The 18,172-nt window shown below is 45.1% G+C and overlaps 1 protein-coding gene across 2 annotated transcripts in view; it reads left to right on the top strand.

Annotated features, from left to right (window-relative positions):
• LOC147691749 (solute carrier family 22 member 20-like) overlaps positions 1–18,172 on the top strand; it is a 262,080-nt gene that overhangs the window by 203,634 nt on the left and 40,274 nt on the right. For both annotated transcript variants that reach the window (XM_086938033.1, XM_086938032.1), the window contains exons 5-6: positions 10,006–10,174; positions 13,938–14,061. In XM_086938033.1, the coding sequence (XP_086794159.1) occupies positions 10,006–10,174; positions 13,938–14,061 (293 nt within the window). The remainder of the gene's footprint in view (positions 1–10,005; positions 10,175–13,937; positions 14,062–18,172) is intronic.

Here is an 18,172-nt window from a genome sequence, read left to right as displayed (position 1 = left end):
AAAAGCAGCCTTCATTTTCTTTATTAAATATATGGGGAGAAGGATGTGAATAGTGTTCCCCTTCCGAGCCCATTTTGCTCCTCAAGGATACGATGCCCAGAGACTGAGTACATTATTTAGGGGGAGTGAGCACCCAGGTCTCCTCGGCAAGCCATATTAGGCCCGGGGTACCACATACCCCAGGGCTAATTTCAATAAAAAAAGGGAGGTAGGCCATGCATCCCCAAAGCCATTGAGGGCCCCAGGGGGCGTGGATAGGGCTCCCCTCCCCAATCCCATTCTGTGCCCCAAGGAAATGGTTGCCCGGGGCTGCACCCCAAGCCTTGTTAGACCCCAGGGCTGGTTTAAAAAAAAATGGGGGGGGGGGGCATTCGACCGAGCCTTTAAAGGACCCTGGGGGCCCTGATTGCTGGAAAAAAGGAGAGCAGATTGTACAACCCCCCCTCCCCAATGCATTGTAGGCCCCTGGGACCACATACCCTAGGTCCAAAATAAAGTTTAAAGGGAGTGGGGCCTTGCACCCCCCTCCCTGAGCCTTTATAGGCCTGGGGGCCCCATCCTCTGGTGCTGACTCATTTACTGTGTCCCAGGGAGCCCACCACCGGGAGACAGTCATTTCCCTGCCCCCACCAGCACAGGTAGGGAAATGTATGTTTGCTTACATCTGGCGGGAACCCTTTTCATCTCCTGCCAGATGATAGCAAACATACAAGTTTACCAGCTGGGAGTAGACTTGTATTTTGTTCTAGGTCTTGTTCCTTGTGATGGCTTTCTTATTGTGGGTCCGTGAGTGCTGATATACCCCTTCAGGGGTGATTAAAGAGCTATATAAACCCATAAATAAATAAAAATAAATACATCTGCTAATTTCTCGTCCTGTCGCACCTTCCTCATATGTACTTCCTCTGCTCCCGTACATTCCAGCAAATCCTGTTGCCAGTTCAATATCGAAGGAGAAGTGTAGCCTTGGACCTCTATGCGGCAATAGTGATGTAAAGAACTCTTCTGTAGGTTTATTTCAATACTGCGATAAGTGCATTTATTTAGTTACTTTTTACATGAATGACACAGCATACAAACTTTAAAAAAAATATACAAGGTGCTCCTACAGATTGACGGTGCAGTGAGACTGGGTAACATGATTAGAAGAGCGTTTGTGTTACATACAAAAGATATACATGTGACTGATTGTGACAGTATGTTGTTACAAATGGCACTCACAGTATTTAGAAAGGGGTCATCTACAGTTGTGGGTTTCTTTGCGGGCCATGGCTGCCACCTCACAACAATTTATAGATGGAGCACCCCAAAGTAACACAACAATAGGATGTAACTTTCCCACTGATTTCTCAATGCCCTTCCCTCCGGTAGGCAGAGTATACAAGACTCCCTCTGGCACAACCAGCAGCCAAAAGGGTACAGATCCCCGCCCCACTCCCCACCCCTCCCGCAACCAATATAACCTTAAAGAACTCTAGGTGTGATCACAGCCCAAGGTATCGTAACCTTGGCAGGTCAGGAAACCAAATATGGCACTCAGCAGTTCAAGGATGGTTGGGCACTCAGCCACCCCACCTGTGGAGAAAAGAAAGACATTTCACATGCAAATTGAATGTTGGATCCTTGCATATTTGACTGCAGCTAAAACTTTAGCTACAATAGCTTAAGGCAATGACACTGGTTACTCCCCGGGTCCAGACCCTCCACACTTGGGCACCAGGCAACCCAGCTTAAATAGCACCTAAATGAGCCACCCGTTCTTGTTCTCCGGGTACTCCCCTGTCCCGCTCATTCAGTATTCTCAAGCAGGCCAAAAATAGAAACCAACTGTTCCTGGCAAGCCAGGGTCACCTAACCAGCATCCATGCTGTCCTTCATGGTTTTAGGGACCATTTGGATTTGCGAAAAGGAGCTCTGTTCAGTGGTGTACAGCATGGTGGAGTGCAAAGTTCCATCAGGGCAGACAAAGATACGGACCTCCAACGCAGTTTCCTGGGCCTGCGACGATGACACTGGTGTTTTCCTGTTCCTGTTAGAGCGGCACACAGAGTTATTCTGGCCACCTCTGCAGTCTGGGGAACTGGAGCTTTGGCCTATTCCAAGAGAGTCTAGCCAGTCCAATGCCTGCTGTGGTGATTCTTAGAAGTGGACTCAACAGTTACATTGAATCCTAAACTTGGCGGGAAACATCAGACTGTATTTAATTTTGTACTCTAGTTTCTTTTTAACAAGCATGATGTTTTTGTGGATTTCTAGCGAGTGTAGTCTGAAAAAATGAGTATTTGTTTGTCCTCATATCTTGGGGTGGCTATGTGTACGCACATGTTGCAATTTTGCTTCCCAGTCTTGGTAAATCAAAAACGGAGCTATTAATGCCCTAGGTGGCGACCCAGGCCTATGAACTGCCCCGGGAACCCTCTGCACCTGTTGAGCTGTGAAAAACTTAGAGAGCTGTCTGGGCTTGAGCCTGTTCACAATCCATTCCACCAGCAATAGTTCCCCTGAGGGGCCCTCCATGCACTCCGGACAGCCCACAAGGCATATATTCCACCTGGAGTGCCCTTTAGTGTCCTCCAGGTGCTCTTCTATTGGTGTTTGACTACATTTAAGACCACCCCGGTAGCTTAGAAAGTCTTAATCTCCTTTTTCTGATCATTCACATTCTCCTCTGTGGTCATGACTCTAGCCACAACTTTTTGCAGGTTCAAGCGCAAATGATTAATTTCAACATCTATCGAGTTGTCAACTACTCGGCACCCCTGTATTGATGCTAATATTTCTGCTGTTTCAAGAGTTTGGTCCCATAGATCAGTTCCGAGGCCCCTTTCAGGTTCAGTTTTTGGGGTCTCAGGTCATAGTGTATTGGTCTATTTTATTATAGGATTGTGCAGTCTTCACACCCTTCTCCTTGCCTATTGTGGTAGCAATCTGACCAGTTATAGTCCTCAGGCCAACGAAAGTCCCAGTCAACTCAGTTCATAAGTCTATCCTCACGGCCCCCAACCAACTGGCAGCCATGGCATCAAAAGGTCCCTCATCTCAGCAGTCTGCCAACCTCTGGGCCAGCAACGTCAGCCCAGAGCCCACACCAGATGCCTCATCACCTAGCAGGCTGCCTCAGCAGTGCAGTGTCCCTAACTGCAGCAGTCCATCATCCACTCGGCCTGCAGTGCCAAGCCTGCATCTTGTACAGATGCTGCTCACATGTGTGAGAAAGGTGCCAACCACTATCTCTGTCCACAATGAGACCCACTCAGGATGCTCCAACAACCTAGTGCATTCACCAGTAGCAGGCAAGGGGCACTCTTGTTCCCCGCGGTTCCCCCTCCAGTCCGTCTTGGCCACCTACGCAGTTGGCAGGGGGCAGCAACAGTCTCTGCAAGGGGCCCTGGAGGCCACCAGACCTATGGTCCACAGCCAAATTCTCAGGCCTCAAGCAGGCACATCCTGTGCATGGCCCCCTCTCAATAGGGGCCGCAGCCGGCACCCTCTCCGTCACGGAGTCACTCTCCTTTATGGTGCACACTGTTTTGCTGCTACGGGTCATCTTCTAGGTACTAGGGCCTCTTTTTTTCTGTCCACTCTGGCTTCAAAAGTCCTCATAGGCACTCATTGCCTCCTGTATGGGCCAGTACGGGGCAAAGGATCGCAGTGTTGAGGCCCTGTATCACCACCCTGGCCTTCCCAGCCCCTTAGGCGGCAGGTCACCTTCCTTACTGTACCTTACCAGTTTTTTGGCTCCCATTGTTCCAGCCGCAGAGGCCGCCCCTGCTTTACATATGGTAATAAAAAAACTAGAAATTCACTGAAAAAACAAAGGTTAAAGTGACATTATAGTTAGGTGAATATGTCAGTGACAACATTAATGTTTTCAAATCAAGAAACCATAGAAATTCGCCAATTATAGTTAGCAGAGCTAACTAGAACTTGCTCCTCGCCATGCATTGCTTGTAACCTCATGTTACATCACTCATGACATGTTCTATGACATCACTGATGACTATTCAAATGACATAATTGACATCATTGAAGACATCAACCAATTAATGTGTTAGTTTGTTTTATAGTTTACATAGTTTTGTGTAATTGTCACATTACTCTGTACCTAATTTTGTACAGCCTGTATTAAGCTAATTGGTGTAGGTGTTTCCGAAACTCATCTTCTCCTAATGCATTATAGGTGTGTAGAGGTACTGAACACTTTCTAAATCTTTGTATTGAAGAATATCTCTGTGTGCAGATGACGGGAGACGATTTGTCTCCAGTACGCTCCACACAATTTTTTGTAATTAACTCAATTGCAAATGCATTTAGGCTATTCCAATCTACGATTCCCTAAAGTCGATGCAGCAAGCTTTTCCTAAACACAAACCGTGCATTTAGGAAATGCTATTCAAGTTGATGGTAATTTGCGCATTCTTTGAAAAATGCACAAAAGTGCTTTTTTCAAAGTAAAATGTGGCGCACACACATGCGCACACTTACCTTTTTTGGGGGGGTGCATCCAGGGGGCCTTAGTCCCCCTAGCACCCTTGGCATTGCATTCACAATTTGTAGGCCCATAGGAATGAATGAGAATGTATTCTCTAATAGCGATTCACAATTTGAGAATCGCTATTAAGGATTGTTAAGGGTCCGCAAGATTAATTGCGAATCCTTCATGCATAAGCATTTGTGATTACCACATAGCAAATCGTTAAAATTCGCTATTTGGTAATCACAAAGGATTACCTTGATGCATGTGACCCTAAGTGTTCTACGCAGTCTAGAGTTTTTAGACAGAATCGTCGTAGCATGACAATTGCTACATAAAATAGAAGACCTAGTGCACTAGGTATGAACCCAGAACGTGTTTGTTTAGCCTCAAAAGATTGGCTATCTGTAAAATTATTACCACAGAATGAAGGCTGCAGAATGCAATGTCTTGAGCACCTTCAGACCTTGGTTATTTTGAATGAATAGCCTTTCTGTTGACAGGTTTTGCATAGAGTGTACACTGCTCTTAGTAGATACTTTTTAATACTCTGTGGTGTATTTCTCATGAGAGTTTCACTGCCTGGAAACAGTGTGGTACAGAGTAAACTGTCTCTATAGAGTAAACACTGTTTACAGGACCCGCTTTTCTACTCATACCAACTTCATTTTTCAATGTAGGTTTGGTGACTGTGAAGGGTTTAATACAGATAAAGGCTGTTCACAGTAGGGCATTTGATTTGGAGCAGACATTGCGGTAAGGGGTAGTGGTAAGGGGTAGTGGCAGTTCCTCCTGACCCGCTAGCTCGCCAGAGGCCATTGCATAGAGCCTGTGCTTTAGCCTAAATGTGCTCTGTAATTTGCCTGTGAACTGCTAACATTGTTTTATCTGTGTTCAAAACGGAAAAAATTTTACATTTTTAAAATTGCACTTCACATTATTGCACTCACTGCTGAAAGCCTATTTGTTTTCAGTAGCCGCATTTCTGTTCGCTTCCTCGTTTTCCCTCTGAGTTGCAAGTGGGAGGACACCACTTCCTGTCCAGTATCTGCTTGGTGGTTAGCGCTCTAGCGCCTGGGTCTCTCGGGGCTATTTAGCCCTCGCTCCTTGCTGAGCGTGCAGCGGTCGCGCGGAGTGGAGCCGAAGCTACGCCGAAGAGTAGCCAAAGAGTAGCCCGTCTGCGCCCGTCCGCGACAGGATGGGGCTAGGGGCCACTCATTCTGTCCTTCTTCTACTCTCCACCATGGCCCATTTAGAAGACAGATGTCTCAGGTACACTTCTCAATTCTTATTAGCTTTACGACCTCAGGGGATGCAGAGGTGCGCCCGTGATCATTGGCCATGTTTCGAAGGGCCTTTTTCCTGTCTTTCATGCAGTTTCCAAGCCACATCTACCACTATTATTAGTGGATATTCCAAGGAAAGTAAACCAGAAACGAAAGTCTGGAAAAGCTTTCTACTAAATGTTCGATCACTTCCCGGACACCACTCCGAGATATGGGATACTATCCAGAGCCTCAAACCGGAGGTTTGTTTCCTCACGGAAACATGGTTAAAACCACATACCATCCCGTCCATTACTATGGGGATTCCCCTAGGATACAAAATCTTAAGACAGGACCGCGCGGACAAAATTGGTGGCGGAATCGCCATCATACATAAAGAAAGGCTTCAAATCTTGGTGATAGAACAAATCATACAACCTTCCATGGAAATAATGATTTTTAAAATAAAAACAGGACCCAAGGATCACTGCAAAGGTGCCTTAGTGTACCGGCCCCCTGGACCTAATGCTGGCTTTACCCTGGCCCTAACCGAAATATTAGCTCCACACATGAAGGCCAAAGAGAACTTCATCTTACTTGGAGATTTTAACTTTCACACTGATGTACCGGAACACTCTGATACAAAGTTCCTTTTAGCTGATCTCACCCTTCTAGGCCTTCATCTGCGAAACCTTGGCCCCACTCATAGGGGAGGCCATACTCTGGATTTAATTTTTACTAATCACCCTACCATACACTGCTATCCCCCCAAACTCATAAATTGGTCAGACCACAGTATGCTGGAATTTTCCTTCATGCATCTAGCCAAACCTATTGACCCCCCTGCCACTCTGACTATCAAGCGGAGACCCTGGCATAAAATCACTCCGGACACATTTGAGCAAATCTGGAAAGAACCAATAATATCAGATTCTGCTAATACTGAGTTGGCTCTATCCAAACTTAACAATGCACTCCTGGATGCTATCAATTTTTTGGCCCCTCAAAAATTAATTAAGCAATCTTCTACAGCCAAAAAAGAGATATGATATACTGAAGCATTAAAACTAGAAAAACAAGGATGCAGAAAGTTGGAAAAACTCTGGAGGAAAACCCACACTAACGCTAGTAAGGAAGACTATCTGCAGGCTATGTCCATCTATTATAAAAACATTAAAAAAGCTAGAAAGACCTTCTTAACATCACAGCTAGCTGAAGCGGGCAATTCCACCAGGGAATTATATAAAATCTTTCAGACCTTCACTAACCCTGTGGTATGTGAAAGCCCCGTCACATTCTCCCAAGAGCTGGGTAACAACATCTCTCAATTTTTTGAAGATAAAATTGAAATTATCTACAATAAAATCAAAGCGGCTAAATACCCTATGGACACTGAGGCCCCAAGTACCCTTCATCGTGGGACACAAAGGGACACCTTTCATGACATTCCTGAAGCCACTGACAGTGACATTATGTCACTTTTAAACAACATGAAAACAGGCTCCCCCCTTGATCTGCTTCCTGCTAGACTGACGACCACTTTGAGCAGGACACTATGCCCAACTATCTATAAAATCTTGAACCTTTCTTTCAAAGAAGGGCAACGCCTCAAGCAATGGAAAGAAGCAATAGTGAATCCTATACGGAAAAACTCAGCCTTACCTTGGACGGAACTCTCTAACCTCCGTCCCATCTCTCTATTGCCCTTCCTGAGCAAACTGGCTGAGAAACATGTCAACATCCATATCTCCAGTTTCATAGAGGCGACAGGGGGCCTGGACCATTCACAATCTGGATTCAGGCCCAACTACAGCACCGAATCAGCACTCCTCTCCGTGACCGATAACATCACGATGTCACAGGATAGAGGAGGCTCAATGATTCTGATGCTGTTAGACCTGTCGGCCGCTTTTGATACTGTGTCCCATAGCATACTTCTGGGCCGTTTGCAGGGAGTGGGCATTGGAGGACAGGCTTTGTCATGGCTGGAGAGTTTCCTTTCCGGGCGATCACAATCTGTCAGCTTGGGCCCCTATCGTTCCACCTCAAGGGTGCTCACGAAGGGGGTGCCACAGGGCTCATGCCTAAGCCCCACATTGTTTAATGTGTACGTGGCCCCCCTTGCTGAGATTGTAAGGAAGTATGGATTCACACCGGTGTCTTATGCCGACGACACCCAACTCCTCTACCCTTTCCATTCTCTTACCTTGGATGTTAAGGAAAATTTTGCTGAGGGCATGAGGGCAGTGTCCAATTGGATGGCCTCCAACTACCTCCAATGTAATGTCGGGAAGACGGAGGTAACGCTTTTTGGGAAAGCTACCATACTCTGGTCTCCCGACTGGTGGCCTCTGGACCTGGGACCAGTACCCTGCCCAAAGCTGACTGTAAAAAATCTGGGTGTGAAGCTAGACCAAAATCTAACCTTAAAGGAACATGCAAATTTTATCTCTGGAGCATGTTTCCGCACCATTGGCCTGTTAAGGCGAGTCTTCCCTCTCTTTCCTGATACGTATAGAAAGACCCTTGTACAGGCCCTGGTGATAAGCCGGCTGGATTATTGCAACGGGCTCCTGATACTACCTAATGAGGATGCCTTAAACCGGTTACAGGTGGTCCAAAATACGGCGGCAAGACTAATCCTGAACGCTCCCACAAGAACTCCCTCTAAGCCCCTATTGAGAGAACTCCACTGGTTACTGATACGGCAACGTTTCAAGTTTAAAATCTGTTGCACTGTGCATAAATGCCTTTTTGGAGATGGCCCCAAATACCTAGCCCAAAAATTCCAGCTCTATAAACCTGATCGCCTTCTCCGATCAAGCAACCAACTGCTATTAAAATCCCCGCTCATTAAGAAGTCCCGGCAAGGTGGCTGTGCTCTCTCTCTTATGGGGCCAACCTTATGGAATAAACTGCCCCTCAGCCTCAGACAAAACACTAATCACATATCCTTCAGGAAAATGCTCAAGACAACCTTGTTCCTGGAAGAATAATGGCTCATAGCTCATTTATAGAGATACATACCTTACCATCCTGGCGTGCATAGCGCGGAGATAACCCACTGGGGTCGGTTCTGGCGCGATATAAGAAACTAAATAAATAAAATAAATAAATTGAGTACCTCGAGGAACTTAGTTTTCTCTAAACAGTTCTATACAGACTGAACACTGTATGCAGTAACGCTTTCCCTTATGTCTGTTGTTGATTAATAATGTGAAGTATGCCTCCCGTAAAGTATATGGTATACTGTCTAAGTTTCACAGAACACAAACCACCTATGCCCGAAGGGAGTTGTGTCTGTGATGGCATTAATGATACTTCATATTATTCTGAGCTATTCTGTACCTTCTTTCAGACAACTAATGCCATACTCCTTTATAGAGTGATGTGTACAACAAGCTTGAATTATGTCATCAGTGATGACTCTTCTCTCATGTCTGGTCCTCCCCCCGTTCAGATGCCCACATGCATACACCTTACTGCTCTCCCCAACGCTGCACTCTTCAAGTATTTCCTTTTGCTCCCTCTCTTTACTCTTCCCATGACATTCTTCCTACTTTCATATCTGATCCTTCTTCTGCCCTCACGCAGACACCTCCTTACATCTCCCTCCCATCCGGTGGATGAATTTCCAAATGTGAAACCACATTACCTGGAATCAATACTGGCTTCCCTGATTGTCCAAATTGTGTGACCCACAGCAAATATTTAGTTTCAGAACCTCTTTTTTCTTTATTGTTACGTATAACAGCACTTTTTTTAATTCTTGAGTTCAAAATGGGCGATCTTCTTGAATATTTATATCTTAGGTTGTAATGCTACTCCATCTATAATAGAAATCTGGGCTATGTTCAGGGTTTACATACCTGCAGATGTACCTTCAGTTCACTAATGGCATTGTTGTTGGAGGATGAGCTATCAATGTTTCTAAAGACTATCACTTTTAATAAATGTCTGTCTATGTAGTGGTATATTCTGATATACTAAGGTGAAACGCTTCTGCATGTTAAAGAAATACACTTTTTTTTAAATTTGAAGAAATTGTACCATATTTTTACATTATGTTTGCTGCTTGATATACCTAGCCTGAAATGAAACGATTAATTTCAGGCCAAATATTTTAGGGGAGAAGTGGGCTGGCCAGGTCCCCAAAACACACTCCTTTTTAGCTACGGCTATGTAGCAAGTGGGATATAAGTGACACTAGACTGTCCACAGCTCGAGGTTTAGCAGTGACACTGACACCTAGTGGTTTCCTTGCAGTTTTGGAGTGGATGCCCACCAAGGGGCGGACAGTGGCAGGCACCCTGATGGGCTACAGCTTCACATTTGGACAGATGGCTCTAGCCGGAGTGGCGTACGGAATCCGTGACTGGCGCTGGCTGCAGTTTGCAGTCTCTGCCCCATACTTCATCTTCTTCCTCTTTTCCTGGTAAGCAGATCATCACCAGCATAGCTATAAAGCTGCACCTCCACCTCTCAGAAAAAAAGCAGTTCTGAGCTAAGCCCTGTGGTAATGGGCCATTCTGGCCTTAATGCTGCCGCACGTGCATGCCAGTTTCTTAACATTAAGGCAGTGTTCTTGCCCTGATTTTACTGTATTAGGTAAAGGTGCCTGCAAGGAGTTTTATATGAGAGATATAACTTCTGGTATATCATACTTAAAATTACTTGGTGGTTCAGTCTAGCCAGAGCTTGAGCCTTAGAAAAATCAGTGCATACGTCAAAGGTAAAGAAAATCTAAACATTCAATAAATATAACAGCAGAAAAAACACGAGGGATATATTTTTGCAAATATACAAAAGCTTTTATATAAGCCTACTTGATGAGGGTACAGTCAGGAAAAATGAATACAGCAATAAATCATGAAAGAGGTTGTACAAATTATCCTACAAATCATGAATAAATACATCTATTCCAAAATAATCAAAGAAGTAACATGTCTGACGATACAGATAACAGTCACTTGAATACACTGAAAATTTGGGAAATAGATGGTGGGGTCGACGTTTCGGTCTTTCATGGTGTTTGTCCATCAGACCATCTTCAGGACGGTGAGCATTGCATTTAACAAAGACCCTTTATAAAGGTCCGGTAATTGAATTAGACCCAGCAGGATTATCCCAGTTTTCAAGAGAGTGGAATTGGCTCCGGGATTTCAATGTCTGAGCTGTCACTGGTCTGGTAATTGAGTGCGACCCAGCAGGATTATAACAGTTTTCAAGAGAGTCAAACTGGCTCCGGGATTTCAATGTCGGAGCTGTCACTGGTCTGGTAATTGAGTGCGACCCAGCAGGATTATAACAGTTTTCAAGAAAGTCAAATTAGCCCAGAGATTTTCATGTCTGAACGGTCATTGGATTTAGAAAGGCTCGTGCACGGGCACACAGGCGCGTGCACGAGCCTTTCTAAGTCCAATGACCGTTCCGACATTGAAATCTCGATGCTAATTTGACTTTCTTGAAAACTGTTATATTCATGCTGGGTCGCATTCAATTATCAGTACTCCTGCTCTGGGCCTTTCCCTCAGTACTCCTGCACTCTGTGCATCTCCCTCAGTACTCCTTATGTGTGCCTCTCCCTCAGTACTCCTGCTCTGTGCCTCTCCCTCAGTACTTCTGCTCTGTGCCTCTCCCTCAGTACTCCTGCTCTGTGCCTCTCCCTCAGGACGCCGGCTCTAGGCCTCTGCCTCAGTACTCTTGCTCTGGGCCTCTCCCTCATTACTCCACCTCTATGCCTCTCCCTCAGTACTCCTCTGTGTGTCTCTTCCTCAGTACTCCTGCTCTGTGCCTCTCCCACAGGATTCCAGTGCAGGTCTTTTCTCTCTGTAATTCTGATTTCTGCCTCAGTACTCTAGAACTACATCTCAAACGTTAGTACTTTCATGGGAGCCTCTCCCTCAGTATTCCAGAGCTGTTCTTTTCCTTCAGTGCTCCTGCTCCGGGGCTCTCCCTCAGTACTCCTGCTCTGAGCCTTTCCCTCAGTACTCCTGCTCCATGCCTCTTCCTCAGTACTCCTGCTCTGGGAATCTCCCTCAGTACTCCAGCTCCATGCCTCTCCCTCAGTACTCCTGTTCTGGGCTTCTCCCTCAGTACTCCTGCACTATGCCTCTCCCTCAGTACTCTTGCTCTGGGGCTCTCCCTCAGTATTCCTGCTCTATTCCTCTCCCTCAGTACTCCTGCTCTGGGCCTCTTCCTAAGTACTCATGCTCCATGCCTCTCCCTCAGTACTCCTGTCCTGGGCTTCTCGCTCAGTACTCCTGCACTATGCCTCTCCCTCAATACTCCTGCTCTAGGGCTCTCCCTCAGTACTTCTGCTCTATGCCTCTCCCTCAGTACTCCTGGTCCATGCCTCTCCCTCAGTACTCCTTCTGGTTGCCTATTCCTCAGTACTCCTGCTCTGTGCCTCTCCTTCAGTACTCCTGCTCTCTGCCTCTCCCTCAGTACTCCTGGTCCATGCATCTCCCTCAGTACTCCAGCTCCATGCCTCTCCCTCAGTACTCCTGCTCTGTGCCTCTCCCTCAGTACTCCTTCTGGTTGCCTATTCCTCAGTACTCCTGCTCTGTGCCTCTCCTTCAGTACTCCTGCTCTCTGCCTCTCCCTCAGTACTCCTGGTCCATGCATCTCCCTCAGTACTCCAGCTCCATGCCTCTCCCTCAGTACTCCTGCTCTGTGCCTCTCCCTCAGTACTCCTTCTGGTTGCCTATTCCTCAGTACTCCTGCTCTGTGCCTCTCCTTCAGTACTCCTGCTCTCTGCCTCTCCCTCAGTACTCCTGGTCCATGCATCTCCCTCAGTACTCCAGCTCCATGCCTCTCCCTCAGTACTCCTGCTCTGTGCCTCTCCCTCAGTACTCCTTCTGGTTGCCTATTCCTCAGTACTCCTGCTCTGTGCCTCTCCTTCAGTACTCCTGCTCTCTGCCTCTCCCTCAGTACTCCTGCTCCATGCCTTTCCCTCAGTACTCCAGCTCTATGCCTCTCCCTCAGTGCTTCTGTCCTGTGCCTCTGCCCAGTACTCCTGATTTATGCCGCTACCCAGTACTCATGCTCATATCTATCTCCCAGTACTCCTCATTTGTGCCTCGTCCTCAATATACCAGCACTGTTCAGCCCCCACTACTCCTGCTCTGGGTCCCTCTATCTCTCTCAGTATTCCAGAACTAGTATTTCTCCTGAGTAGTATTCACAAATAGAAATGCATTGTTGGGTAAAGGCAAAAATGAACTTGTTTACCGAACTTGCACCAACTTAGATCAGTGGCCCTGAACAGATATGCAACCAGAACATCGACTATGGGGCAAGTAGTTAGTATATCATGAAAAAATACTTGAAATTCCACATTGGTTAAGGTTTAGTTAATGTATCAGAAGCAATTTCGCTAGGTATTTGAAGTTACATGTTAGTTATGACATCAAATCTAAAAACACTTTAAATTTGACAATTACTGTACTGACGCAAAGAACTCCCACCCCTTCCATGGGGTAGATATTAATGTGTTTAAATATTTCAAGACTACATGCTCACAGTTGCTTTATAATCTTTCTTGCTTTCTCAAATTTGCTTTCAAATGCACCATATGACCCTCTTTTTTCAGAATTTTCTGGGGCCGAACCTCTCCCCCCACCATTATGTTAGCTCGAGCTTGTTCGCTTCTTTCGCTCACGAAGTAAAACTCATCCACAAAATGTAACCCCCCCATACTTTCAAATGTCTCCTACCACCATTGCTCAGCAGGGTCATACTGGGAACAGCAACCAACCATGGCAGATTGTTGCTCGTCCGGCCCTGGGAGTGGGAGTAGGGGGCAGGGGTTGCTAGCAAGAAGCACTGTTCCTGCTTTTGTTACAGGGGGCCGAAATTAAACCAGCCCCCAGTGACAAAACCGGCACCTACGGGCACAAAACCGGTCCTCAAACTCCAGCCCATCGGGGAAATGCCCAGTGCCTGCTACTTAGCACTTCTGCTCTGCATTTCTCCCTCTGCATTCCAGTGTTGCGCCTCTTCCTTATAATTCCTGCTCGATGCCTCCCCTCAGTAATCCAGTGATGCTTTTTATCTCAGGAGTCCTGATCTCTGCTTTCCCTCATTAATCCGGCACTGTGCCTTTCCCACTGTGTTTGCGCTCCGTGATTCTCACTCAAGATTTCAGCTTTGGTATTGCTGCATCGTCACTCTTGTCTTCCCCTTGCACGTGTCAGGCTTTTGCCAGAATCTGCTCGATGGTTGATACTGCATGGCAAACCCAAGACTGGCCTTAGGAACCTTCAGACGGTGGCATGGATGAACAGGAGGATGTCAGCAAGAAGCGTCCTCACCGTGGAGGTAGGCCTTTTGCAACTATCAATGCTTGTCTTCCTATGGTTTTGCAAAACTCTTTTATTGAGGAAGCAGCCAAGCCTTGGCCAATATACAAAAAATTAATTTTGTAAAATCAAAAATATGTTTTGGTCTATAAAGCGAACATCCCCATAGCAGACCCTAGCACGAAAGGGAACAACTTTGGACCCTAATACAATGTCAGTCAGAGCTTCCTCCGCCAACATTGTCTCTGTCAAGGGACCGACCAACACCCGGTCAGCGGTCCCGACCGATTAATTAGGATGCGTGCCTATACTTTACAATGGGAGCATGTATTTTGTCAGAAATACATGCTCCCATTGTAAAATAGGAGGTGCAGTTCATTCCTGCACCCCGTGGCAGGCACCTCAAGGATAAACAGTGGGGCAACATAGGTGCCCCCTCAGCCTACAACTGGAGGCCGTGCACGCATGGGGGCCCTGCTGGGGACCACCAAAGTCGAGTTCCGACAGCCTTTCTGTTTCGGAAAGGCTGGCACAGAAAGCGGAGAGAGCCGTCCTTGGGATTACTGACAGCATTCCGACTGGCAGACAGGTTCTCCAAGGACCGGTCGGATTTCTTTCCGATTACATCTATTGTAATGAGATGGGCAGAAAGGAATCCGACCGCCAGATTGCAATGGGGTCGGTACGGCTCCGACCGATGGTCAGAGCTGTTTCTGACTGTAGCGTAATCGTCCGCTTTGTGAAAGAGCAAAATACTGTCACTCACAGTGAAGTTAGATAATGACTGGAGTGGACTCACCCGCTGCCTCATGCTATTTGCTGTAGAGTGGAAGAAATATCTGAAGGACACAAGTGACCAGTGGGTGAGCGAGGCTGACTGAAAGACCTTAAAAATTAAGTATATATTATATATATTTTATTCAACTCAAAAGGTTTAGCTAACACCAGACCGCATGGCTACATTTCTCCTTAGCCCATAATTCCCTGAAAGGGATTTATTAAGCCTTTGCATGGCCTTATGTCGTGCAAGTCGATGCAAGGACAATGCAAAGACTTCAGTAATATTTACAACGCCAAAAGACAGGCAAATTGTGAGGCTTTACATTCCGTTTCAAGCTGGCAGGCATCCCATAGATGGAGACAGTATACCTGGGAATAAGTCATAATACTACGCCTACCCCAGTGAGGCAAACGTAACAAGGAGAAATAGGTTTAATGTTCCTCATTACTTCATTTTTCTATTCGTGAAGCATTCCACAACACACATAGAAAGAGGAAAATGGCTCTAATGATTTTAAGTGCCGGAAGGTGACATTTCCCTCACAAAAACAATCCTGCTTGCGCTATGGACCAAGGGTGCCTGCATTGGTGGTAGGCAGCTCACAGTGCGCCTGCTCCGAGAGAGAGCAGTAATGCTTAGTATCTGGAACATTTCTGCTAAACTTTGCTTGGTGCCCTGCGTTGCGTGAAAGAGTAGAAAATATGCTTAATGGAGTTCATTCCTCTCTTCACAGACCACCTGTGGCACATCTCTTGTGGGCACAACATTTTCTCAACTTTTATCAAAACAACACCTGCACCTTGTGAACACTAACAACTGCTGCTAGTATAAAGACCAGTCATGCAATCATATTACCAGAGCAAATTGGTAATTTCTCAACAAGATTCCTCTAGAGAAAGAACAGTATCTGGATTTGGCGCACCTGAGAAGTTTCAGGCAAAATAACGTTTTCCAGTTTTGTTTTTGACCAAGACTTGGAAACTGTAAAAGGACATAGTGTTCAGTGGTAGAATAGATGCAGTGGTAAGGTGGTTGAGGTGTATGAAGGGGCCATTGCACCCAAATTATGACAGTATTTTATTATCCAACCAGAAGAGTAGGGAGCCATTTGACTATCTTGCATTGTGATTCATGGCACCTTTGCTATGTCGCTAAAAACAGGAAACCATACCTGGGTTAGTATTTGCCGAAATGTGGGTGGAGACCCACTGATGGGTTGGGAGCCGATTTCTGCTGGGTCATGACAGTCCAAGGAATAATTAAAGATGCCTTTAAATTCTGCATTTATCTGGAAACATCTGTTGCACTTTAGTGACAGACGTAAAATGTTAGGCTATGTCTTCTGACAAATTGCTATTTTTTTAACAACATTGATTGGTGTTTACATACTCCTCTGATGTTGCAGCCTGAGAAAGAAAGTAAATTAAATTATGGGCCAATCTTTCTGGAGTACAAATAGTGTGAAAGGGAAGGCTATAGGGTGTCATGTTTGTAACACACAACACAATGTAAATACAGACAAATTAACAGTACACATTCAGCAGTTAGGAAAGCAAAAACGAAGCACAATTTTTTGGGTAATTCTGATGTGTGATGGAAACAAAGGTTTTAATAAGATCAAAACAAATGAAAACACTTTACTTGGTGTGACATAAATGATAAATATTCACTGAAGCCTGATTTCCACACATTATTATTTGGGTGCAATATTGCTTCACAATAAAACTGTATTTCTGTACCGATTTAGTGCCCATTTCAATGGCAATTGTGCTGTTAGTAAATGACAGTGGGCTACCACACGATGCTTTAGTCACATTAAAATAAATCACCCGCCTTGTGTGCATTAACTCTAGTGGGTCATGAATGTTTGTTGTTCTAAAATTGGGTTGTGGTTCTAAAACGTTTGGGTAGCACTGCCTTAGGGTTGTTTGTGCAGCGATCAAATTGAAGAATTTCAAATCCATTTGTTATTTCACTGCTCACTTTACAAGGAAATCCTGTGAAAAATGGGTAAGGCACTTTTATACTGACTGTGAAAGGCATGATTCAGCCATGTGAAGCCACTCAAATTCCACTTGTACAGCATGCTGTTTTCTGGCCAGTTCTGGAATTGGCAAACATTTATTCTGAGATCACATGAATTTGGATCAAGGTGTAGCAGCAGAAAGAGGGTTGAGTCACTTGGGGCAGAGAAATTAGGGGCCGAGTGTGACAGTCGACTTGAAAATTTGCCCCAAAAAAATTGCCAACGAGGACATGAGTATCAGTTGGAGTTTATTTAATTTCTCATAAACTGTTTGTGTTATAAATGTACCGTTGGGGTTAGGGGGTCTGCTTCAAAGATCATTGTGTAGCTAGCATTTGCGTGGGCATAATAGGGGTAATATAACTCTGCTGGCTGTTGCACCTGCTAGAGAGATCTGTGTGTATTCTATTTGTAGATTAAAATCATTATAAAATACCATAGAGGGTCAATGTGCATGCTGCAAAGCATAGTTTGTGCCATTCTAGTCACTGATTTACATTTTAAGTAGATAGCTCAGTGGGTTACTGTATTTGCTGCAGAGATGGTTGTCATGCCTGCCTGTCATAAGTGGCAACCCTTTTAATATATCACAATGAGTTATGAATCACCATCAAGTGACTGCGAGCTCAAAGGCATGTTTCGAACCTTATTGTTTTTTCTCAATATTGTTTTATTCTAAGTTTGCTAAAAAGAAAATGTCCCTTTGGGTAGCAATAAAGACTTATTAGTACAGACAGCCCCAACCACTGTGTTCTGGAGACCCAACACACATTTAAAATCCTGATTTTGTGTTTCTCCAGACCAACCACTTGCAACATGTAATGCCGAGCAGTATGGGTAATATGTGTCTCTTATACCTTGTAACACTCATTGTCACATAGCATTTTCTGTATATATACCGTACGATTCATTGCTTTTGTATAATGTCTGTGTGATGTAAAGTGGCATCCTACAATGCAATGAGTAGCTCTATAATCATAATTAAATGAAGAAAAATAAATTAGCAAGTGTTGTATAAATGGTTATTAGTGTAATTAGCCAAGAGATTGAAGCTGGCATTACACTTGTTTTTCTTTCTGGTAATAGGAGAAGTTGAGATAACTGAAATCATGCTGGAAATTAAGGCTGGTTCACTAGATGGTCAAATCCCCATTTCTTTCCACAGAATTATGCAACAATCCTAGCCCCTTCTGTAGCTATGCTAGAAAATCTATCTTTAAGCACCGGCATTCTTCCCTCAGGTTGTATAAAAAGGGATAGGTAGACCTATTTAAGGTAGTGCAGTCTAGACAGCTCTAAGAAGGAGAATCATAGATCTATTTC

The sequence above is a fragment of the Lissotriton vulgaris genome, chromosome 9 (assembly GCF_964263255.1).
Source record: "Lissotriton vulgaris chromosome 9, aLisVul1.2, whole genome shotgun sequence".
Classification (NCBI taxonomy): Eukaryota; Metazoa; Chordata; class Amphibia; order Caudata; family Salamandridae; genus Lissotriton; species Lissotriton vulgaris.
Note: the sequence above shows the minus strand (reverse complement) of the source record. Positions and strands in the feature narration are given on the sequence as shown.